We start from the raw sequence: 25,318 nt of genomic DNA on the forward strand, positions 1-25,318 counted from the left end.
ACCACTAAGCCATCGTGTCGCCCTATAAAACACTTATATAAAATGTAATTTGTTTGTAATAGCAAAGCAGATTTTTTTGCAGGCATTACTCCAGTCTTCAGTGTCACATGGTCCTTCAGAAATCAGTCTATAATATTTAAAGATAAGATTAAATTGAAAAAATATGCATTGATTACCTTTATAAAGGTCTCCCAAAGCTCCGGCCAGAACTTTATAAGCTGAGGTTTTTCCGCCCATTGGCTCACCGACAATCATGAAGCCATGTCTGACCAGCATCATCTCATACACCTGCAAACAATAACACAATTCAATTCAAGTTTATTTGTATAGCGCTTTTCACAACAATTATCATTAGATCATTACAATATAGTCAAAATCAGAAAAATTAAGGAGTTGTGAATAGGGTGGGCAGTTAACCTGCAGTTATAGTATATGTATTATAGTTAGTATATGGTGTCCTTTCAAAAAGGTGATGTCTGTGTGTACATGTTCAATGAAGTGTATTTGTGTGTCATGTGTCAACTGATTTATCCCCTTTAGAAATTATGTTGCTTTAAGAAACTTTGCATCTACATCTCAACTAGAATAAGCTGACTTGTACTTGTATTATTTTGCTGATGAACCACGGGACAGGCTGCAGTTTCATCTTCCCGATGTTGTCATGCAAAGCCTTTAACAGTAACTCATAATCTGGTTTGGGCAGCACCACTCCTGGAAACAGATCTGTGATGATTCCCTAAAACACACGCAAACATAGCATTATTAAGCATGTGCGAATGAAGAAAAAAATCAATATGCAATTTCATTCTCACACCTGAAACAGGGGCAAGTCTTGTGCAAGAAACTTAGCCATGTTGACATCCATAAGAGCTCTGAGGAGCAAAACGCTCTCGTCCTCCTCTGGGTATTTGAGTTTCAGGTTTCCTGCTGCAGTCAGGACGGATTTCACCGCACGCATCCCATAATCGTAGTGTGGTTGAGACGAGAGCTGCTCTGAACACAGACGATACGTTGCCACAATCTTCTGAGCCAGACTGAAAACCACAAAACCAAACGGTGAAACAAATGAAACTTTAAATAAGAGTTGAGAACAGATTAGTTCAGCTCAAGCTGATTTCACCTCCGGGATGCTGTGAATCCCATTGAATAAAGCGATATTTCTCCAATCAGCCCATAATCTGGAACCATCATAGCAACTGTGCGAAACAAAGCCTACAAGCATGCAAATACACACAGACAAATCATGAATGGTAATGCATGTACAAAATTTCAGGCAACCACTTGTTGGATATTCAGACAAAATCTAATAAAATCTCAAAGTAGGAGATGACTCGTTCTCGAAAAAACATTAAAGGTGCTGAATGCAAGTGGTTGAACTAGGCATTGCACACCTGGAACAAAACACATTTTTACTTGGCTCAGTCCACGCAAGCGCAGGTTGCCAGATTGACGCGAGTTTGCCTGACTATCGAGCCTAAAGGCTGATTTGAACTGTTTTCTAAATAAAAGCAAAGGCACACAATAGAAGAAATATTTTCCATTCTAAACAGAGTTTTTGTCCTAACCAACACCTGAAAGAAACATCTATTTTAGAAACGGCTTGAGGTACACCTCATGTGCTTTATTCAGTGTTAAATGCTAACAATGTGAGTTTGAATGCCATTTCACATGACATTTATTGCCATATACTGAAAGCAGCAGCAGATACAGTAGTTCACCCCAGATCTTGAAAGAAAATAAACCGTATGAAACTGAATTTCAGAACTGTGACTGAGTGCAAGCCAACACATATCAATGATTCAGCATAGAGGTGTGGACCTACACTGATGTCACGGTTCGGTTCGGTTCGGATTATCATGCCATCGATTGAGTTCAATTCGATATTTCGGTGCATTACAGTGCATTGACGATGCTTACTATACACAATTTTATATGTTACTTTACAGCCTAGGAATTCTTGTCTTAAAATCTATAAATATATATGTTTTTGTAATTAATTATTTTACTATGATCTTTTATGTGAAGCTGCTTTGACACAATCTACACTGTAAAAGCGCTATACGATAAAGATGAATTTTTTCCTTTAATACAGTCAGATATATGAACTGCACCTTTAAAAACTCAAGTACATGCACAGAACAACATGAGCATTTATAGCAAATAAACAAATGTAAATATCCCGCTCGCTTTCTGAGCCTTGCCTAGCGAGCTTTTTTCTTACACCCCTATGATTAGTCACAGGCTCAACAAAAAGGGCTGCGATTGGCTTTAACGCTCTGGCGCTGTTCACCGATGAGTGATGCTGATAAACGGCAGCGGCGATCACAGCTGATCCTTGATAGACGCGGAGGACAAAACTTGCTATGCAGACGCGCGCTCATGTCTGGATCCAGAAGTATCGCTTTAACAGCCGAGAGGAGAGGAAAAGTTAGCTCCCGCCAGCAGGTCAAATGTCCACAGTGAGAGGGAGAGTGAGAGAGACAAAAATTGAGTTTACTTTCTTTTTCTCAATCGCCGTGAAATAGGGGCTTTGCTGTAACTTCAGTGTCCGTGAAAGACTGTCCAGCAAACACTCACACAGTGAATTGTGCAGTCTCTGTGTTTTAAAGTAGTTGAAGCATTTTAATTACTCACTGTCGCCTTCCTCGCTATAGTAAGCTACCGCAATATAGTGCATATGAGATAAATGACGTCAGTACGTAATAAGCGGTTATGATCTATTACTGAACCAATACCAAATTGTCCGCATCTGCATCGCGGTGCACCGAAGTAACAATTAATTTTGACACCCCTAATTCAGCATGTACATTTAATAATGTTAAACAGGTTTAATATATGTAAATCAGGCTGTAAACCTTACCATTTCGTTGGAGTGCAGTAAGTGCACTGTTCTGTGCTTCTGAATGGCGGTATTTAAATTTCTGTCGTGTTTCGTCTGGTGCAAACAGATAAATTGCTTTTTTACTGCAAATCTTGTCAGGTAGCGTGTTATTAGGACACAGGGTTACAATGTAATCACCAAATGTTTACATTTGTAATCTTTATATAATTTGCTAATTAATAACCACCTCATGCAGAGCTCTGAATCTGCATCTCATTTCGAGGCTGCTACTGTCCACCAGAGGTTGCATTTTTGGTCACGGGCACATGCTTTGAGAGCCTGAATGAATCAAATACGCTGTTTTTCATAAAGGTAACCCAGGGTGCTGAAATGTAATTGGCTAAAGTGGCAGTAGGCGGGTTAAAAGAATCAAAACAAAGACAGCCGTTCCCGCACGTTACTTGCATTTTAAAAGCAGAATATCTGACTTCAGCATTGTTTTTCATATTAACAAGAATGTTAACTTAGCATGTTTCTTAAATATCTGCAAACATTGTGGTATTTTTATGCTTTAGAAGAGTCAAAAACTTACATACAGCACCTTTAAGTCCCACACACTGAGCAAATATAAGCACATCTACAAAAACTTCACAAAACATTAAACGTGTTTTTGGTTACTTTCAGGTTATCGGGTAGTTCTGCTCTGCCTGCGTATCCTGGGTTCATGGTGATAAACACGCAGCATGTTGGGTTGAGAGACAGCTCAGTTCCCTCAAACATAAACGTCTTCATGTTTCGCATTACAGCCTGCTGAATACTCAAAATCTGCTGAGCGACCACAGACAACACCTCCACCTGGCACAAAACGACAGACACTAACTTATTAGCAAACACGGTCATTAATAACATTGCATTATTTTATTTATTAGATAATTTATCTGTGACATTTCCAATCTTTTGTGATGTTTATCATCCATTACTGACCTCTATCCGGTTGAACTCATCAAAACATGCCCACGCTCCAGACTGTGCCAGGCCTTTGAAAAATTTACTCATTGCTTTGTAGTCCAGACCATCAGAACAGTTGAACACCACACACTAAACAACACACAATAGCATGTTTATCATTTAAATGCAATCAAATTAACATGAAATTACAATTATCAGTGCACTTAGAAGCTTTATACACTCACCGGCCACTTTATTAGGTACACCTGTCCAACTACTCGTTAACGCAAATTTCTAATTAGCCAATCACATGGCAGCAACTCAATACATTTAGGCATGTAGACATGGTCAAGACGATCTGCTGCAGTTCAAACTGAGCATCAGAATGGGGAAGAAAGGTGATTTAAGTGACTTTGAATGTGGCATGATTGTTGGTGCCAGACGGGTTGGTCTGAGTATACCCACTAGTACCAGTTGAGCATTGTGTCAACACCACAGCCTACCTGAGTATTGTTGCTGACCATGCCCATCCCCTTTATGACCACAATGTACCCATCTTCTGATGGCTACTTCCAGCATCATGGATGTGCAGCCAACAAATCTGCAGCAACTTCGTGATACTATCATGTCAATATGTACCAAAATCTCTGAGGAATATTTCCAGTACCTTGTTGAATCTATGCCATGAAGGATTAAGGAAGTTCTGAAGGCAAAAGGGGGTCGAACCCAGTACTAGTAAGGTGTACTTAATAAAGTGGCCAGTGAGTGTATATGTATATGAAATGATTGTGAGCACCTGTTTGGCGAGTGCTTTAGCCAGATCTTTAGTTGTCTCTGTTTTTCCAGTTCCTGCAGGACCCTCTGGAGCTCCACCCAGATTTAGCTTCAGTGCACCCATCAGAGTCCTGTCGACCAAACAGCATTAAGCATCACTACTTAAAACCACACAATTACTATAGAGCTCAACTATTAAATTAGGGGAAAGACTGTGCGCAAAATTAATTGGATGGGAAAATACTGTTAGAATTGATGCAATGATGTTGCGAATACATCATGTGAAAGCACCTGTAGCAGCAGCCAGTAGAGCTCAACTAACAAAATAGTAGAATAACTGTACTGAAAATTAATTGCAATTCTTTTACCATTGCCCCTTGGATGGGAAAATAAAGCTGAAATTCATACTATGATGTTGCAAATGCATCACTTGAAAGCACCTGTAGCAGCGGTCAGTAAGTGGTGTTATGACCAGACGCGGTGAGTTTCCAAGATATTCATATCCGTATCTGATAGCAGTGGTGATCATCCTCAACATGACCTCTCCATCCTCCCAGAAATAGCGCAGCTGGGAAATCCACTGGAAATCATTGAGAGATGAAACTCTGTCCTGGGCCAACTTGCACACAACATCACGTGCTGCATGGGACAACGAGGCAAAGCTGAATTTTTAATCATCATCATTCAATATCACTTGATTATATTGCTTATTTTAAAGTGCTTACTATGAAATGCTATGAAAATGGTATTTACCATGAACATCAATGACAATAAGAGCTCCAAGAGTCATTCTGGCTCCACCTGGCAACTTCCCTCTCACCAGCTCAACTATATCAGTGATCTGAGCGTTACTTTGCTCAACATAAGACTGAAACAGATGGATAACAGAAACTTTACACTTTAGACTATCTGCACTCAATCAAACCTGTGTTTGTGTTCATGTGCTCACAGGAAGAGTGTTGTTCTGTATTGCATCAGATACTTCACTGGTCCAGAAGATACAGGACGCACAGATCACAACCTGACCAGGCCACAGCAGCACCCATTTCTTCCTTGGCATCTGCAACATGCAAAATCAAACACAATGTGCTGATCCCATTCAATGTTTTAATGAGGGTTTGTTTGTGTTTATACTGTACCTCTGAGTACTGCTCCATTCCTTGTTTTATGACAGCTCTGATACTCATCAGCATTGTGTTTTCAACCTGCAGAAGCCACTTCTCGACCATTCCCTAAAATACACGTTACAAAGCTGTACATATTTTTCCTTGAAACCAAAATCAATTTAATCAGGAATTTATAAAGATAATGCCTTTTTTTTGTAAATGCTATTACTAACTGCTAAATAAAAACAACCGTTTTAATAAATCAAATCACAGACTGAAATTATTAAATACTTTACCATTTAATGTATTATAATTGTAACTTTTTTTCTTATGTAGATACTACAGAAGCCAGAGAAAGTCCATACTGTATAGAGCAGCTATCAATAAAAATGTATGCATTAATATGTAAGGGAATACTTCACTTTTATTTTAATAGATTTATTCTCCTTTGCCTGTACCTTAGCTTTAACTGGGTAGATGGTCTCTATTAAGGGAACAATCTCTTTCTCTGAGCTGATCATTCCTGTGATCTCCAGATCAGGGGTGAATTCTAGCTTAGCGATGCCCTCAAAACACTTTTTAAGATGAGGCTGAACACGCAGCGGATCCTTCGTCTCAGACAAGATCTCCAACATCTCATCATTGGACAGGAAGAAAAACCTAGAGAGTGAAAAACAGACCAGCATTGATTCTGAACATTAAAATGTGGCACTTGAAGGTGTTTGACCATCTTAAAGGGGTAGAGCTGTACTTTTAATCTTACCGAGGGAAGAAAAGTCTCTTTGTTTCCAGGTATGAGTTCAGACCCTGCTGTATTTCCTCCAGGAAAGCGTTGGACTCATGTAGGCGACCCAGCATGTTAGGCTGCTCTGTGGCCACCAGCACATGTGTGTCCTTTAACTGTTAGAAACACAGGTAACACTTAAAAATGTATGGCTTATATCTTATCAACACTCGAGATTTTGCAATGATGACTGTTTTTATAGCATTAGAACTACAGATTTTAATGGTCTTATTTTCTTGCTGAGCCTGACTAGCTACCATACATCTATTAAAAAGTCCTTAAATTCAATCACACACCGATTCAGCGACAATGTTTTTCCAGTAACCGTCTACGATGGCAAACTTGCGTCCGTTTTCTGGCATCTGGGCGATGATGTCCTCTGAGCTGAAAATGGGTTCGAGATACATCCACATGCTTTGACACTGCAACATCCCATCCAATATATCCTGCATGCGCTGCAACTTCTCTTCCCAGGCCTAAAGAGAGGAAGACATTATTTACTGTACATCATTTATTTACATTATAGCGTAAACTGACATCAATGTTCCCCTAAAATATTATAATTCATACTACACAAGCTTAATAACAACAATAGCTTCATTCATAGGTGGTTGATTACACACAGGCTTCTTAAAGATAAAGGAACACAGTATAAATGGTCATGAAAAATAGTTTGCAAACTTGATGAACTTTTAGGTAACCTCAAGGTTTACTCACACTAGGCTATCTGAACTGTGCCCGGACATGTTTTAACCACCATTTCCTGGTTCGTTTGACAAGTGTGAGTGATCCGTGCTGTGCCTGAGCGCAGTTTGGTTGCGCTGGCCTGGTTGGAAGAGGTGTGGCAGAGCGCGGTTCGGCTGGGTTTTAGTGCGGTATTCTTGTAGTGTGAGTGCAAAGAGAGTCTGACCACGAAACTGAAGACGCAACAACTTTTAAGGGACTGTTTCAGATGGATTTATTAATCTTATTTATTACTTATTCTTACTTTTCAATGAACGCAAACTGTCATAGTTTATTAAAAATGCAAACCCCTCACTGCACTTATTAATACATGCAGCTCGATGACTTTCATGAACATTTATAAGCGTCAAAACTGGTGAATCTGTTCAGTAAAAGACTTGACAATGTTTCATCGCATCCCAAGCGACTTAAAGTAATACAAAACAATAGAACTAAAGCAATCTCCTTTGTACGGAGGGAGAGAGCTTCTCTTCAAAACTGAACAGTAGCATCATTGATGACGTAAGCATGCTGGGGCTCACAAGGTAAAAAGGGGAGGAGGGGACAATCGCGCCTGGACATGGTTCAAGACAACAGTGCCTAGTGTGAGTACACCCTCAGTTAAAACAAAAAGACGAGTGAGGTATATGACAATTAAAGCAGTAGACCTTTGCTTCAGCCTCGATAGGTCTGATGAATGGAGAACCTCTCATAGTCTGAGTCTTGATGATGTGATCATCCAACAGCAGTTGAATATCATCTACCGCCGATAAAACACTTGTACCCTTCACACACATACGCATACATTACATATTGTAACATGCGTATACAAATGCACTGGAGTAAACTGCTTAAAATAAGGTATTATTTAAGAAGCTCAACCAGTTTTAATAATATTAATTGTATTATATTTTAGTGTTTCATATTAGGTGTGTTTACCGTGTCTTTATAGGGTGCAAACCCAAAGTGTAGCTCTGCCCACTCCCGTGTCATTTTCTCCAAAGATTTTTCCAGAGAATATTCCTTACTGGCAGAAGCACCGATTTCCTCCAGTCTGCAGACAGAGAAAGCTTCATATTAGAGTGATTCTGACATGCTACCACAAAGCAAGTTTTACACTGCATTACATACAAAATTCATTTTTAAGTCTTACTGGTCAGAATATTTTGACAATCCAAGTTCCACCATTTTGATGAGTGGAGTGTTCTCATCTGGTTTCACCTCAAATCCCACAGTACTACTAATCTAATATGAGGCAACAAAAAACAAAACAAAACAATGCATACTCAAATTCATCAATAAACTGAAAGAACTTAAATCAGTGACTACATTTACATGGACATCAGTAATCAAATTACTTGCCTTAATCTGAATAAGACAAAAATATGATTGAGACATTTACATGAGTTGCTTTTTGAATGTTCCTGTCATTATCCTGTTTTACATGTTATTGTGTCACCATTGTGTCACCACGCTATCCACGTTTCCCCTGGAGTTTCATGTAACTTCGGGTGTTTCATTTTTATTTGTTGACTTTAAATGTGGTTTGGTACTTCAGGAACATTTCATGCATGCCCCCCGTGACAAACGAGATATTGGATGTGAGTATGAACTACTGGAAGAGTGTAGTTTTAAGGGAGTTTGATACTGCAAGCCGTATGGAGAAAAAAACCTCTGCATTTCTCAATGCAGGTGTCTGTGTTTTGATTCAGGTTCTGAGTTTGATAATGACCTTAATCGGATTAAATTAATCAAAAATCGCTGTTTACATGGTAGACTCTTAATCAGAGTATTGTCTTAATTATATTTAAAATCATATTATTGGTGTCCATGTAAACATACTCAATGATTCATTTATTGAATCAGTGCACAGTCTGATCAAAGAAATCAAATGATCCAGAGTCATAGTGTCAATAAATCATTATGAATATTAATGTTGTACCATCTCCCAGTGTCTGTCTTTCAGGCCTGGATTACAGATAGTTGTCAGAATGGGTAGGTGTTGTTTGAATTTGTCAATCTTTTTCTTAAAGTTCTCTGTGACGCGTCCGGGAGCCGTCCGCTCTGGAAATGACTTTGCAAGTTTGTACATAGTGCGCCACATGTTTCCTAAATCTTCTGATATGGTCTCTGCATTCAGTTGCTGGAATGGACCTTGAGAGTGCATGGACAAGATATAATAAACAAACTAACAGAAAATCATTCCTGATGTGTCTGAGTGTCACCGATTTAGATGCTTAATTTATGTCTTTGATGTCAAGCAACTACGGAAGTCCTAAGAGGCCATGCATTAAAATATTTTTTCTCTCTTGTTTTGTCATGAACAACTTTTTTTTGCTTTTATTTATTTATTTATTTATTTATTATTCATATCTGGCCAATGTATGACCAGGCGACCTATTTTTTCCTGCATGGATGCCCTAGATATGCCTACACATAGCCATGGGAAAGTGTAGAGTGCAATACACAGGCTTGCATGGAAGTGTTAAGGCGTTTTTACATCAATTTAGTTCAGCTGGACATGTTATACTACAGATATGAGGGAGGCGCCGCGCGTCTGTTCAAAGCAGCTCTGAGCTGCAGGAGTGACAAGAATGATACGAAATGATGGCTCTTAAAGTGCAAGAGAAGGATTGTTTTTAAATATCTTTGTTTAAAATAACTGAGTTGGTCTGGGATGTCAATTTCCACAAAATCCTGTGATCGATCATCATTTAAATTAACGATTAATTATAGATTAATCGTTAATCACCACTCCATCATAAACACAATAGATAGGCTACTTCCCGTGGTAATGTGCTAGTAGCTTTATATCACATTAATTTCAGTTATTCACTTTTTAAAGTTATTGTAAATAACTTGTGGAAAGGATCAAAGCAAAAGCAGGATCTTCATCATTCTTCATAATTTAATTCACACATGCAGCAACTTACTTTGCGCCATATAGAGTTGCTTAAAATGGTAATAGTTGAGGGAATATTATTGTAAATAATGATATATAATCATACACATGAATATAATAATGAATGTACATTATTCATGAGCACGAGCGTTTGCGCTCATATTATTATGGCTGTTCTGAACGCCTTTAATGTGTTGCACGAATGCGCGTCTGCAGTTAGGCTATTCTCTCCCTGTTCGCAGGGCAGGTGCAGACTCACTGGCCAGATATTGGCCAGATATTAATAATAATAATAATAATAATAATTAATAAATAAAAGCAAAAAAATAAGTTGTGATCACGACATAACTTTTTGTTATGTCGAGATCACAAGATAATTAAGTCGTGATCACGACAAAACAAGAGAGAAAAAACATTGGCATGCATTTTTAAGATTGAAAAACATCATGTATAAAAGGACTAATTATATCTTTCTTAATTATATAAATGCCTGTCTACACAAATGCAATAAAGTAACTCTACAGTGTAAACATGAAACATAACAGCATATGTTTTACCATTCATCCACATTTCAGATTTGGTCTGAAAATCTAGAGCTGTGATCCAAAGCTGGTCGTAAGGCTGCTTCTTAGCTATAATTGTCTGTAAGACGGGAAACTGACTCTGTTCTTTGTCCAGCAAACCCTCTTCTTTATTGATGGTCTGAAATACACATTTTACATTTATATACATGAGGGACAGGCAGCTTATTAGGGTCAGGTAAAACAAACATTTTAAACACACACCTCTATCTCTTTGAGAGCGACCTCCAGACTGATGCTGATATTATTGAGTTTCTCCACATTGTGTTTAATCTCCTCCAAAGTCATCTTCTCTTTTATCTTAAAGATGTCCACCTCTTTGTCCAACCCCTTCAATGTCTCCTCCAACTTCCCTATTCTGAGGATGAAATGTACTTTGTGATGTCATCAGGTTTGTTTAAGGTGTGTATGTTGTGTTGAAGAGCATGCATGCCCACATTGAAGCACCTTTTTGTCAGATGAATTTCAGCTTCATCTTTTTGATTGTTCAATTTATCCCTGCTGAATTCAAGTGAAGACAGAATCAGCTCCGGCCAGTGGATCACAGTGCTGAACAACTTCATATCCTCCGCTGCAAAGCGAAAATCATTTCTAAAATTTTTGAAGTTTTGATGCCTGATATAATTTCAACAGAAACATGAAGACAGGGTGGGACATAGCTTAGCTCCTCCCCCTTTAAAAACAGCCAATGGAATTCAGTGGTTAAGATCAAGCGCATCAAATGAAAAGCAAATGAGAAGAGTCTTGAAGGGGACGGGGCATGGGAGATACTCGAGAACATTTGATTGGTCAGAAGATTTGATGACAAACTGAAATATGAGGTGATGTAAAAATAATTGATGATCCATTTAGGTGGAAATGACAAACTGCAAGCTATAAATGTTTTATATCCTCTTAATAAAATTTTTTCCACTCGCTTATAGATATCTTTAAGATTAACATACTGATACTTACATTTAAAAAAACTTCCACAGAGAAGGTGGCAGCATATGAAAAAGGACATATAGATAACTAGATAAATTGGATGTTTATCAGAGAAGATGGGGAAATTATTTGGCAGTTTTGGAGAATGAATAAGGTCACTGTGGTGAGACGCACAGTAAAAGTGTAATTATCTTATTTATGTATGCATTATTATTGTATTGATATTGTATTTATGTAAGGTTTTATTTTTTATTTATTTATTTTTACTATTATTATGTTCTGTATGTGTTTTTTTTATTTATTGAGTCTTATATTATTTATCTGTATTTATGATAGCAACATCTAATGACAGCCACTGCCGCTGTTGGGGAGGGGAGGGAAAAGGGGATGTTAAAAGGAGGTAAAAATTTCTAAACTGATTGTACTGTTAAATTATTGAAGAAAAAAAAACTTCCCCAGGACTTTAAATTATATTGCGAGACTGAAAGATAATGAAATAATAAAGCCAATTCAAGTAGTAGTAATACTATATATATATATATATAAAGTGTGGTGTTGCCACATGTTTGTACCTTGTAGTGTGGCATAGTCAAGCAGGAAGTCCAGTCTTCTGACAGCTTCCTCAATCTCATGCCGGAGTTTGTGTATAGTGACTTCACTTGTGTGTTTTAGGTACTTGTTTAACTCCACCATCTCCTCCGTGCTACTCAGCTTGCTTGTGATTCTGTCCGTAATCTCATCGTAACGATGGCAGATACTGTAAGAAAACAATAAATGCTAGTATATGCGGTACATAATACAGTATATGTTTTAACCGCACAGATGTAAAATTTCTGAATTGCAACAAGAAGCTGAATGAGAGAAATATTTAAAATCTATTTTTAATGCACTTATCAGTTATAGGATTTTGGGTTGTTTTGCTTCCATAACACGTTTCATACTAGTGGAAAGAAAGTAACCAAAAATACACATTTATTTGATTACTCATTATCTATTGGCATCTATGTATAAAGTTTAAGTCAAAATTATTCAACCTCCTGTCATTTTTTTTCTTTTTTTAAATACTGCCCAAATGTTTAACAGAGCAAACAATTTTTCACAGTATTTCCTATAATATTTTTTATTTGTTTTATCTGGGCTAGAAAAGCAGGTTTTAATAAATAAAAAAAACATTTTAAGGTCAACATTATTAGCCCCATTAAGCTATATTTTTTCCATTGTCTACAGAACAAACCTGGCAGTTTTATTCTTATCTGCTGTAAATTATAATGGCTTTTACGTAAGTTTTTGTCTGATTTAAACATTTAATTAATAACAATGTAAAAAATATGTGGAAAAAAAAGGTGTTTAATAAATAAAGGAAATAGTAGTATGCTTTCAACAGCGATGTGCATGAATTTGTTTGAAAGAAATATTTTAGTGTTTCCTCCCACCTCTTGTTTAGCTCTCGGTTCTCCTCCATCACAAATGTGGTGAGAAGTTCAATGAGATGCTCCGCCTTGTCAGACAGATCTTGGTTCAGATTCACTGCATCCAGACAGAACAGGGAAAGGGGAACTGTTGCATGGAGTGATGCGATGTCTTTCCACAAGTTCTGCACACCTGTAATTTTCTACAGGTCCCCAAACAGAAACATCTGACTTTACAAGGAATCACTTTAATTATGTGTTGTCTATAAGACTGCATTGCAATGCAAAAACTACCTTAGAAAAGCCTTGCTGTGAGTGTTTGGTTTTAAGGAAGTTCAATATGTCTTGGTGATCCAGTAAATCAGTGTACCTCTTATATACATCCAGATACCTACAGTATACAACACACCACAGATTCTCTCACACACAATGCAATATGAATTTAAAGCTAAAAAAACGTGTTATCTGAATGATAGTGTACCTCTGTGGCCCAATGGTGTTCCTCTGAAAGGTCTCTCTGGCTGTGTTTATGATGTCTTTCACCAGCATCTCATCAGCTTGCACTGAGCGCAACATTAGAGTTTCTCCAATCTCTGGGAAAAGCTTACACTCCACCTGAAAGACAAAAACACATATTTGGATTTTAAATATTAAAGCTGGTTTAAGTGTGTACTAGTCAGTCCTACTATTCACATCCATATGTTGTTGTTTGGATCAATTTAGAAATCTCAATTTTTACTTAATGGAAATGCAGAGTATGCTAGACCAGCCTTAACTCCTTTTAGCATGAAGTTTATGTGTGTACCCGAGGTATGTTGTGAGCGCTGCTGATGATCTGTGTGAAGGCTTGCTGTATAAGCTCCCAGCAGCCCTGGAGTGAAGGTTCAAATGCAATTCTGGGGTCCTCAAGTTTCAACTTTACCAGTAACATTGGACGTTGTGTGTACTGCATTTCATCAAATCTCTCCCCAAAATCATTACCATCCTGCCAGAAAACATATAGAAACACACACATAATTACACATTTAGCATGAAAGTCAAAATCAACTGTAAAATGTCAAACTAAATTCTGTGAATACTACAATTCAGAAAAGAAAACTATATTGATTTTCATTAAATTGAAAATAATGGAGAAGACAGACCATTTAAAATTTTCTTAAAGATATAGACTTTTCACTTGCTGTTCTTTAAGTGGTAGTGTTGTTTTTTTATTACTATAATTTTCATCACCTCTTAAAAAGCATGCATGCACAAGCAAACTGTATGTACTCTAACGCACATCGTGATTTTTCCAAGTACGATGCGATCCTGGATTAACATCTATGTTGACTCTGGAACATAATTTTGTTCAAAAATGTAATCCATACCTAATCCCGACCCCTAAACCCAAACATAACTTCAAATTATTCCCAAAATCAGAGGGGATGAATAGTTGGATAACAATCATGTAGAAGTGCATAAACCTAACATTAGGCCTAAATTAACACAAACTGTAAACAAACCCCCTAATTGTGATTGGCTGATTGGAATGTTGTTCCAGGATCAACATAGATGTTAATCCAGGAGCATGTCCTTTTAGGTGAAATGCACCCACATGTTCATTAACTAGGTTGTATAATGTACAGAAAAAGCATTAGTATGGTTAAACATAACAGTGTCATGTGTTTTAGTACCTGATGTAGCTGGAAGAACTGCAGCAGATCCTGCAGTGATGCGATAACCAGACTGCGCAGCTGCAGTGACATCAGCGTGGCCACACACCTGAACAGTTTTTCTACTTTTTCTGGGGCGATGCTTAAACTCTTTGGCACCAGTGGAAGCCATGCATCTTTAAAGGTCACAAAGAGAGAAGCGCAGCGGGGCAGCCAACTACCCAACAAACAACAGGTGATAAGTGTTTCAAATACAGATTAAAAAAAACTTTATTGTACTTTATGTTAGGGTAACACAATATACTGTTTCAGAATCGATATCGCAATGTGATCATTCGCAATAGTCATATTGCAGGATTTGCAATGTTCAGTCTGGATAATGATGTATCATCTGCATGAGTTTTTGAAGGCTGTGAAGATTTAAAAAGCATTCAGCCATTCGGTCAGTCAGTTTCATTTAATTTCATTTTCTTTTTCGGCTTAGTCCCTTTATTAATCAGTGGTCACCACAGCGGCATGAACTGCCAACTTATCCAGCATATGTTTTACACAGCGAATGCCCTTCCAGCTGCAACCCATCACTGGGAAACCATGAGTAACTTTAATAACGATTAATTTTATTGGATTATTTTTATTATTCAATTACTGTACCTAAATACCATTAGACTTGGAATATGATAAAACACTATTTGTTTTAATTGTAACCTTTTCTTTATTGTATTCATCAATGCTTTTAATTTGTTTATTAGCTTTTACACAGATGTACTGCCCTACAGAATCATCCAAATCAAGTCAAAAAATGATAAATTCCTTTCAAATGGAGATATTCAAGTCATCTGGTGAAACTGCATTTATATTGCAATATACATGGCAGAAAAACTAAATATTGCAATATTAGATTTTTCCAATATCGTGCATCCCTACTTTTTATAACTTTATATTATGTTAATAATTCCAATTAATCAATTAGCATTTTCATAAGAGTCTCTTAAATGTCTTTAACTCAGTTCTAAAAAGTCTCCGCAAACTGATGTTGTGTTTTTGTGCTTTTAAGGATCAAAATATAATAGTGTAGTAATTAAAAATTCTCACACAAAGCCATTACATCTTCTGAAAGCTTATAAAATAGTGTATGAGTGAATGACAGTTTGATTGTGCGATTCTCTATTCAGTCATTTAATACAGCAAATGTTTCGTCAGACTGCAATTTACACTTCCTGCAGTATATCCTCTCAACACCTCTCCCTGATTGTTGCTGTAGCACCGCTGACACCCTGCATGTTAAAGCAGGTCCAGAATGCTCTTTATTTCCCCATTGTTCAAACTCTCATTCAATAGGTTACAAGCTCACATTGTGTTCATGTCTCTGGGTGGTTTGAGGAGACCATGGATACAGAGTTGAGAACAAAGGTAGCCAAGACGAACAGAACTATTTAAATAACAACACACTTGTCCATACAGCGCTGACCTTATTCAAAGACACATTTACCACAATCCAGTAAATGTTCAGTATATCCCATGAGGGCTTTGCTAGAACTAGCTGATTAAATAGACAAACATCAACTGACAATTTTAGTGTTATATTCTTATTTGTAAATATAAACTGTGATATTTCACTAATATGCCTTTATAAACATTTTGTATGTTTATATTTGTACATTCACTTTTTGTTATTTAGTCATGATTTGATTCGATCAAACTCATAATACTAAAGTTCCCGTGAAGTGCTTTGAAATGTGCATTTTTTAATTCGATGTTTGACTCTAACATGAAGAGAGGGTGGAACATAGTGTAGCTCCACTACCTTCTCAAAGAAGCCAATAGCGTTTTGTTTTATCACCGCTTTGCCAGTGAGAGTGCTCAAGGGCATCAAATAAAAAGCAAATGAGAAGGGGCGGGGCATGTCAAATACTAGACAGCATTTGACTGGTTAAGATGTGATGAGAAACTGAAGTATGAGGTGATGTGAATCAAACCGTTGATCCATTTATGCAGAAGTGACAAACTACAAGCTTGATATGTTTATATCAATTTTATATCTTCTTAAAGGTGCAGTGTGTAAGTTTGACACCCAGTGGTTGAACTAGGTATTGCATTCCTGGATCAAAACAAATGAAAGCGCAGGTTGCCAGATTGAGGACAGGAGCAAGTGATTTAAACTGTGTTCTAAATAAAAGCAACGGCACCCGTTAGAAGGAATATTTTCCATATTAAAATAAGTTTTTGTCCTAACCAACACCTCGAATTGATATATTAGAAACGGCTTCTATTTCTTACAGATGAACCACAAAAAACTGACAATGATCACCTCAGGTAAACCTCATGTACTTTATTCAGTGTTAAACGCTAATAATGTGAGTTTGAATGCCATTTCACATTACATTTATTGCCATATACTAAAAGCAGCAGCAGATAGTTCACCTCAGATTCAGCATGCACATTTAATAATGTTAAAGAGGATTAATATGTATTTAATAGATTATAAACCTTACCATTTCATGAGTGAGTGCATATTCTGTGCTTCTGAATGGCTGTATTTAGATTTCTGTCGTGTTTCGTCTGGTGTAAACAGCCAAATTGCTCATCACTGAGCATCTCGTCACGAAGCATGACACGTGGTTACAATGTAACCTGCTCAACTAATGTTTACGCTCGTAATATTTATATTATTTGCTAATTAATAACCTCATCTGGAACTGAATCATTTCGGATTCTGATACTGTCCACCGGAGGTCACATTTTGGTCACGCATGCTTTGAATGAATGAATGAAATATGCGGTTTTCCAGCAAGGCAACCCGGGGTGCTGAAATATAATTGGCTAAACTGACATTGGGCAGGTTAAAATGATTAAAACAAAGACAGCGTTCCGGCAATGAAAACACATTTTCAAAGCAGTATATCTGACTTCAGCATGGTTTTTAGATAAACAAGAATGTTCACTTGGCATGTTTCTGAAATATCTACAAACATATTTTGGTTGTTTTATTCTTTAAAAGAGTCAAAAACGTACGTACAGCACCTTTAAATACAAATTTTGTGACTGTTTTGGAGCACACTAGCTTATAGATATCTTAAAAATAAATAATAATGATACTAACATCTAAAAAACTTTATTTAATTTCATGGGCCTTTTAAGTCATGTGTTTGTTAGCTCCTAAATAATCAGTGTTTGAATGAATCAGCTGAAAGAATGCTTCAAAGGACTCACTGGAGGTACAGTTCCTCTTTTGAGTGCTTAGACAGCAGTGATTATAGAGGTGGTTTCAGGTGACTACAGTGATAGGTTTACATAGAACTTGACAATGAAACCTACAGACACCAAACATATCTCGTTACGACTTCCCAATCTGTATTGCTTCCACTACTGTCTATGATATTGAAACCAGGCTACACCAAAAAATACAGACGGCAGCTTGGTTTACTTCACAAATGTACTGTAGACATACACAGAAAGTTTCTTACGTGTTAAGAAGTTCATCTTTTGTGTTCTGACACTGTCGCTGCACCAGTTCCTCAAACTCTCCTGGCAGGAGTGGAAGATCAGCGGAGAGCAGACTGTTTAATTTCACAAACCGCAGAGACGAGAAGCTAAAAATGAAATGTACATTGAGTAGATCATAAATGGGATCATGATTATTAGGTCATGATGCTCGGATTGAAGCTGTCAACCTGCTCATCCAGAGGTCCTCTAAGTGGAGAAGCATAGGGTTGACAATGAAGAGGTTCTCCGTCTGCCAGTTGTGAGCCTCCCGGTAGCTTTCTGACCAGGGAACCGGTGCACGAATCACATGGGATGGGAACTGCTGGGGGACAGCAGAGATGGAGAGACGCTCTCGCTCAGCTGGATCAAGCAGAATATAATCGACTGCAATAAAGAAAGAGATTACGGTTATTAAAATGTTTATCACACAACCTACCCAAATATATTCATGCTAAACATACAGTAATGTAAATAAGATGCGATTCTATGTCAGCGCCAATAGCCTAGTGGTTTAGTGCGCTGACATATAGCACCATGGTGCTCACGGTGACCCAAGTTCGATTCCCAGCTTGAGGTCCTTTGCCAACCCTTCCCCTTCCTCTGCTCCTAACTATTTCTTGTCAATTCTCTGCACCGTTCTATCCATTGAAGGTTAAAACCCCCTAAAAAATAATTTTAAAAAATAAAATAAAAAAAAGATGCGATTCTATATTTTTTAAAGAGGTTTGGGTTTACAGCGCCCAGTTTACTATTCCTCTTTTAGTCTAAAAAAACTATAAGGTCCAGCTTCTTTTGATACATGGTTAAAGAAGTAATTGCTTGCATTAAGTTAGAAAAAATTAGATGGTCACTCTTTGTTTCTTTAAATACCTTTGAAAATATGCAGCGCCTCTTTTCAGATTATCTGCTGGCTAACATCTAAATCTGTAGTTTCGTAAAACTGTGCATTGAGCATATTTTTTTTTTTATTATTGATTTAATTGAATAAATTTTTTTCTTATTGTTTATTTTTTTAAGGCAAGTTTATATATATAGCAGATGTCATACACAGTGGCAATTCAAAGTGCTTTACATAAACAAGAATAAAAAAAGACAAGTATAAGAAAATAACAAATAATAAAAATTATTAAAAACAGATTAAAACAGATTAAAATGTGTTAAAACAGGTTGTAAAAGAATGATGAAGAAAAGAAAGATATAATAGTGTGATCTGTCGGATGTAGCACAATTCTCATTCAGTAAAGGCACAGCTAAACAGATGTGTTTTCAGTCTTAATTTGAATGTGTCTAATGTTGGAGCACATCTGATCATTTCTGAAAGCTGATTCCAGCAGTGAGAGGCGTAGTAGCTGAAAGCCGATTCACCCTGCTTTGACTGAACTCTTGGAATTTCTAGTTTATTTGATCCTAAAGATCTGAGTGATCTGTTAGGTTTGTATTCAGTGAGCAAATCTGTAATGTATTGAGCTCCTAGGCCATTTATTGATTTTTATACAAGTAATAATTTTATCACAATTATTTAGTTGCTTATTAATTTATTTTATTTTAATTACCTTTTTCTTCCCTTTATGGGATGTAGCCTTATGGGTTGTAGAGGGAGGAAAGTGTTTATTAGGGTAATGTTATTGAGTAATAACAATAAAGCCAATGTTGTAATTTGCTGATCATGCAGCTAATTCAATAAACAAACAAAAAATTACATGGTTTACTAAAGTCATGCAGTGAATAATGAGTGCTGAAAAGGCATGGACAGGGGGTCTATCTGACCTCAAATGTATTTACAAAAGTTTTCTTTTAATGCACTAAATTTATGAGTTTATATAAATAAAACACACAATGACATTTACTCTGGTCTGTGGTAGTCAGTTTCCTGGTCTTTGTGCCATTATATAAATCACAAAACAGTTTGTCTGATCATAATCATGTTTACTTTACACCTGTGCTGTTAGTAATTAACCCAGTTAGTTTGTTAACCCAGCCTTTTTTCTTTTTTTTTTTTTACTCCTAGTGCAAAACATACAATATATGATAAACACAACATAAAACATACAACATAACACAGAACCCTGCCTTTTTTCTACATTGGGCTGTGTGCTACATGATCTACAACATCTATTTTGTTTAATTTTCAGCTTGTCAGTAGAATCACGTTCCACTCCCATCAAAACTCTTTTGGGATTGTGACCTCATGCTATTTTGCCCTATTCAGTAAATCTGGCCCATTGTTTGAAGTTTATTTAGTCTGTGTATAAGTACAGCAGAACTCATATGTTATCTTATGGCCTAGTATAACAAACAGTCATTGACATAGCAAAGCTTTATTAGATATTTTTCTAATGTTAGTAATGTACCAGGTTGTACAGCACATCATCTACTGTAGACTGTGTCATGTGTCATACCGATGCTCTTGCGGAGGCTAAATTCATAGTCTCTCTGGATCTCCTCCAGGAGATCCTCACGCATCCTCTCCATCTCCTCCTCATCACCTTGGAAACGGCTGGGTACCAGTTTTAGGATACTAGTGATCTGCTTTGGTGGCTGGGGGGCCAACATGTGGCCATAAATACCCTCCGTGACATAATATATATACCTCTGAGAGAAAGATAAAAGAAGAAACGATTTATAATGGATGCATATATGGATGGAATTCCTGTGGATGTGTGCATACAGTTGAAGGCTCCTGTGATATTATATTTTTTCAAACGATATTAAACAGAGAGAAGTTTTTCGTTAACACATATATAAACGATATTATTTATTAATTAATTGTCATGATGACAGTACATAATATTTTACTGTTTATTTAGCAAGATATTAGTAATTTAATTTAATTCTGTGATATTATATTTTTTCAAATCATATTAAACGTAGAGAAATTTTTCGTTAACACTTTTTTAAACAATATTATTAACTAATTGCTTTTCTCTTTGCCATAATGACAGTACATAATATTTTACTTTTTACTTTGCAAGATACTAACAACTTAAAGACATCGCTAGGGTAATTAATTTGGCAAGGCATCTCATCTCATCTTCGTTTGCTTTTCTGGGGCGGGGATGCGGGGGCAGCAGTCTTAGGAGAGAACCCCAGACTTCACTCTCCCCAGACACTTCCTCTAGCTCCTCCGGGGGGATTCCGAGGTGTTCCCAGGCCAGCCGAAAGATATAGTCCTTCCAGCGTGTCCCTGATCTTCCCCGAGGCCTCCTCCCAGTGGAACATGCCTGAAACACCTCCATAGGTAGGCGTCCAGGAGGCATGCGAAACAGATGCCCAAGCCACCTCAGCTGACTTCTCTCAATGTGGAGGAGCAGCGGCTCTACTCCGAGCTCCTCCCGGATGACAGAGCTCCCTATCTATAAGGGTGCACCCTGCCATCCTGTGAAGGAAACTCATTTCGGCCGCTTGTATCCGAGATCTTGTCCCTTCGGTCATGACCCAAAGCTTATTAATTTGGTGGTTTATTAAAAGGGTGGTTTGGCAAGGCATGCTAGGTTAAATAGGACTGCAATGGTTTGTTCTTTAGCCAATCAAATAAACTTATAATTTGTTCAAGAAGCTAATAATATTGAGCAGTTTTTAAATAAAAAAATAAAAACCTTCCAGCCAACTAAAAGGCTTTCTCCTTAAGAAAAATTTAACAGGATATACTCTGTTAATCATCACTTGGCAAATGTTTTTTTTTCTTATTTCACAGTAGGGCTAATAAATGTGCCTTCAACATTATATATAGTACTAAAAAGTATAGATAATTTTTAAAAAACATTTTTACATTTTTAAAAAAGCTACACAATGTAATATATTTGTATGATGAACAGCTAGAAAGCCAAATAAAACTGGAATCATTTGGACATAAACTATTAAACCCCAGTGAAGCATTCATATTGACAGTACAAATGTATGTTGCTAATACTAACGTCTAAATCTTTCTCTAAACTTTTAAAGTAACTGTTTATTCATTCATTCATTTTCTTTTCGGCTTAGTCCCTTTATTAATCTGGGGTCGCCACAGTGGAATGAACTGCCAACTCATCCAGCATTTGTTTAATGCAGCGGATGCCCTTCCAGCTGCAACCCATCACTGGGAAACATCCATACACACTTATTCACACACACATACACTACAGACAATTTAGCCTACCCAATTAACCTGTAACACATGTCTTTGGACTGTGGGGGAAACCGGAGCACCCGGAAGAAACCCACGCGAACGCAGGGAGAACATGCAAAGTCAACACAGAAACACCAACTGACCCAGCCAAGGCTCGAACCAGCGACCTTCTTGCTGTGAGGCGACAGCATAACTGTTTATTATTATACTATATTTTATTATTACTTTTCATAATGAAAACTTTACTCATCTTCCACTTGTCACAACCCTGTCTGAATTTATTACTTCTGTTGAACACAAAAGAAGATATTTTGAAAAATGTTGGTAACCACTGTCATCAATATAGTATTTGTTTTTCCTTCTATGGAAGTGGAAGTCAGTGAAAGCCAAACAAAACTGAAATCATTTGGAATAATAAACTAGTAAACCCCAGTGAACCATTCATAATGACAACACAAATGTACGTGGCTCATACTAACTTCCAAATCTTTCTCTGTAGGCTCTGTCTGTGTCCTCTGCCTTTGTTTCTCTTCATGCCGGATGATTTCAAGTTGCTGGTTTGGTGACAAAGGACGACCTCTGTGAGTAACATACAATCTGTTTGTTAATTTATGAAAATAAAAACAAGATGGTTACTGCTGTAAATAATATCATCTACTTAAAATCTGTTTTAACATGTTGCTGTGTGAGACAGAAAGATGACTTTTACCTCTGGGTCAAAGGTTGTAGTCTCCTCACCACAGCAGCATCACTATGGACTTGATTGTGAAGTTAAGATGGATAGTAAAGCATGAAAAAGTTATCGAGATGTTTTTGGAGGAGTCTCTTCTGCTCACTAAGCAATATTTATTTAACCAAAAATGCTTCAGTAATACTTTTAAATATTGGTATCATTTAAAATATCTACTTATGTTCAGAATATATTTTATTATTTGTATTACTTTTAATATTAAAAACGGGAAATTCTCTTAAAAATGTTGGTAAACACTGACATCTATATAGTATTTGTTTTTCTTAATATTGAAGTCAATGTTCCAGATTTCCAACATTTTTCAAAGTATCTTCTTTTTTGTTTCATAGAAAAAAGAAACACATAAAGGTTTGGAATCACATGACGCAAAGTAAATAGTAATTAAATTTTATTTTTCGGGTGAAATATCCCTGTAAGCTTGGCTGGAGGCTGTGTAATCTTCACATTTATTAAGGATACATGCAGTTGAAGGACAATGAAGCGAGTGATGCCTCCGATTCAGATGTGTGATTTTCAGATTCTGGCCTCTCGGGCTGTAGTTGTTCCCGATGGACTCGCTGGGAGTCCTGTGGTGCTGCAGCTCCTTGTAGGGAACCGCAAGAGTCCGTGAGTGATCCTGCAGGATGGCTGGGTATTGACTGTTATGCAGGTAAATCTGTAAGAGGACAGAGAGTAAATAAATCAGGATGAGCAGAAGCCATCCATAAAAGATGCAGTTAGTAGACACTGTAGTAGACACACACACCTCATACAGGTCTGAGGGAGTCTGGGACGTGGGTAAGGGCGGCAGTCTATGGATCCTCCCAGGACATTCCACATCATGGCTTGAGTTAGCGTTCATCTACAAAGACAACAATTATACAAACAATTTAATATTTTATATGATTAAGTACTGGCAGGGCGACGCAGTGGCGCAGTAGGTAGTGCTGTCACAGCAAGAAGGTCGCTGGTTCGAGCCTCGGCTGGGTCAGTTGGCGTTTCTGTGTGGAGTTTGCATGTTCTCCCTGCGTTCGCGTGGGTGTCCTCCGCGTGCTCTAGTTTCCTCCACAGTCCAAAGACATGCGGGACATGCGGTAAGACATTGGGTAGGCTAAATTGTCCGTAGTGTATGAGTGTGAGTGAGTGTGAATGGATGTTTCCCAGAGATGGGTTGTGGCTGGAAAGTCATCCGCTGCGTGAAACATGTGCTGGATAAGTTGGCGGTTCATTCCGCTGTGGCGACCCCGGATTAATAAAGGGACTAAGCCGAAAATGAATGAATGAATGAATGAATGAATGATAAACACTGGTGTCACTCTGAGACAAGAAGTCATTGAATATCGCAGTGTCTCTGTATATCAGATGGCTAAGCTGAAACATTCACAAATGCTATCTAAATAGGCAGCAGCACAATGATACCCAGAATACAGTTTAGGTAGGGAGCTTAATGAGACACCGACAGTTTGTCTTCACAACATTAAATATAATGATTAAAATAATAACTATCATCAACTTTACTAGCGTTAACTGTTGGGTAGAAATCACATTACTTATTTAATACGTTTTATCTACGAGTTGAATAACTTCAACAGTCAACAAATTACGTTAAGACGTCTGAACAACGTTAACTTTCTAACTTTAACGGAATATTTAATCTTCATCTAAGAAGGTTTTGTTGACGTTCATCAACAAACAACGTTTATTAATCATCAAAATCGTGTTTTTAACACATATAATGTTCTTACCTTCACTCATTCTTCATATAATCCTACATTAATCGCCTCCACAGAAAATAAAGAGTTTATTAACGTATTTGAAGAGTCGGAGCCGTTAAACGCTGACGTTAACCACTCGCTGATCAACTGCTGGTTGTCAATATAACGTTAAGTGTTTGTGCACGCGCACTTCATGGTGACAGTTCCCGCCACCGGACCAACCACAAGCTCTGTGGAGCTTACTCACGCATGAATAGACGGATAAATATTATTGTAACTAATAATAATAAGCTAATACAGAGTAACTCAAACAAATGTCAATCGTTTTCAAACAATAATACTACAAAGTGTTTAGTTGTGGTTGTAATGCTCGATTGTGAGCACATGGCGTCGCTGTTTCACTGAGGATCTATTTGCCAACATGGATCACTCTCGGGCTTTACAAGTACTGCATTTAGGAATTAATTTAGGTAATGAAAGTAGAACAATTAAGCTAAAAGTAAAATAGAAACTGATAATATAAAATAAAAAAAAATTAATACAAACCTTTAATAACATAAACTATTGTACCACTAAAATAACAAACACTCACTTGTATGTGTTGTCACTTTCCACATTTATGTTTCATTTTAACTTTAAACATGTTTTTATTTGTAAT

General features: G+C 37.2%; 1 protein-coding gene across 1 annotated transcript in view; it reads right to left on the bottom strand.

Moving 5' to 3' along the window:
- dnah3 (dynein axonemal heavy chain 3) overlaps positions 1-24,750 on the bottom strand; it is a 51,562-nt gene extending 26,812 nt beyond the window's left edge. Inside the window, 35 exon segments of the mRNA XM_056451232.1 lie at positions 177-288; positions 602-736; positions 815-1,034; positions 1,121-1,212; positions 3,500-3,676; positions 3,806-3,919; positions 4,566-4,674; positions 4,984-5,182; positions 5,297-5,411; positions 5,493-5,603; positions 5,683-5,775; positions 6,108-6,309; positions 6,413-6,549; positions 6,730-6,909; positions 7,825-7,941; positions 8,096-8,210; positions 8,310-8,401; positions 9,099-9,310; positions 10,616-10,760; positions 10,844-10,987; positions 11,077-11,210; positions 12,136-12,320; positions 12,997-13,175; positions 13,267-13,363; positions 13,454-13,587; positions 13,778-13,957; positions 14,646-14,841; positions 18,089-18,214; positions 18,296-18,491; positions 20,507-20,699; positions 22,695-22,794; positions 22,925-22,973; positions 23,426-23,621; positions 23,712-23,807; positions 24,691-24,750. Coding sequence (XP_056307207.1) covers positions 177-288; positions 602-736; positions 815-1,034; positions 1,121-1,212; positions 3,500-3,676; positions 3,806-3,919; positions 4,566-4,674; positions 4,984-5,182; positions 5,297-5,411; positions 5,493-5,603; positions 5,683-5,775; positions 6,108-6,309; positions 6,413-6,549; positions 6,730-6,909; positions 7,825-7,941; positions 8,096-8,210; positions 8,310-8,401; positions 9,099-9,310; positions 10,616-10,760; positions 10,844-10,987; positions 11,077-11,210; positions 12,136-12,320; positions 12,997-13,175; positions 13,267-13,363; positions 13,454-13,587; positions 13,778-13,957; positions 14,646-14,841; positions 18,089-18,214; positions 18,296-18,491; positions 20,507-20,699; positions 22,695-22,794; positions 22,925-22,973; positions 23,426-23,621; positions 23,712-23,807 — 4,882 coding nt within the window. The 5' untranslated portion in view covers positions 24,691-24,750.
- Between the last annotated feature and the right edge of the window lie 568 nt (positions 24,751-25,318).

Source organism: Danio aesculapii, chromosome 24, assembly GCF_903798145.1.
Source record: "Danio aesculapii chromosome 24, fDanAes4.1, whole genome shotgun sequence".
In the NCBI taxonomy this organism is placed as follows: domain Eukaryota; kingdom Metazoa; phylum Chordata; class Actinopteri; order Cypriniformes; family Danionidae; genus Danio; species Danio aesculapii.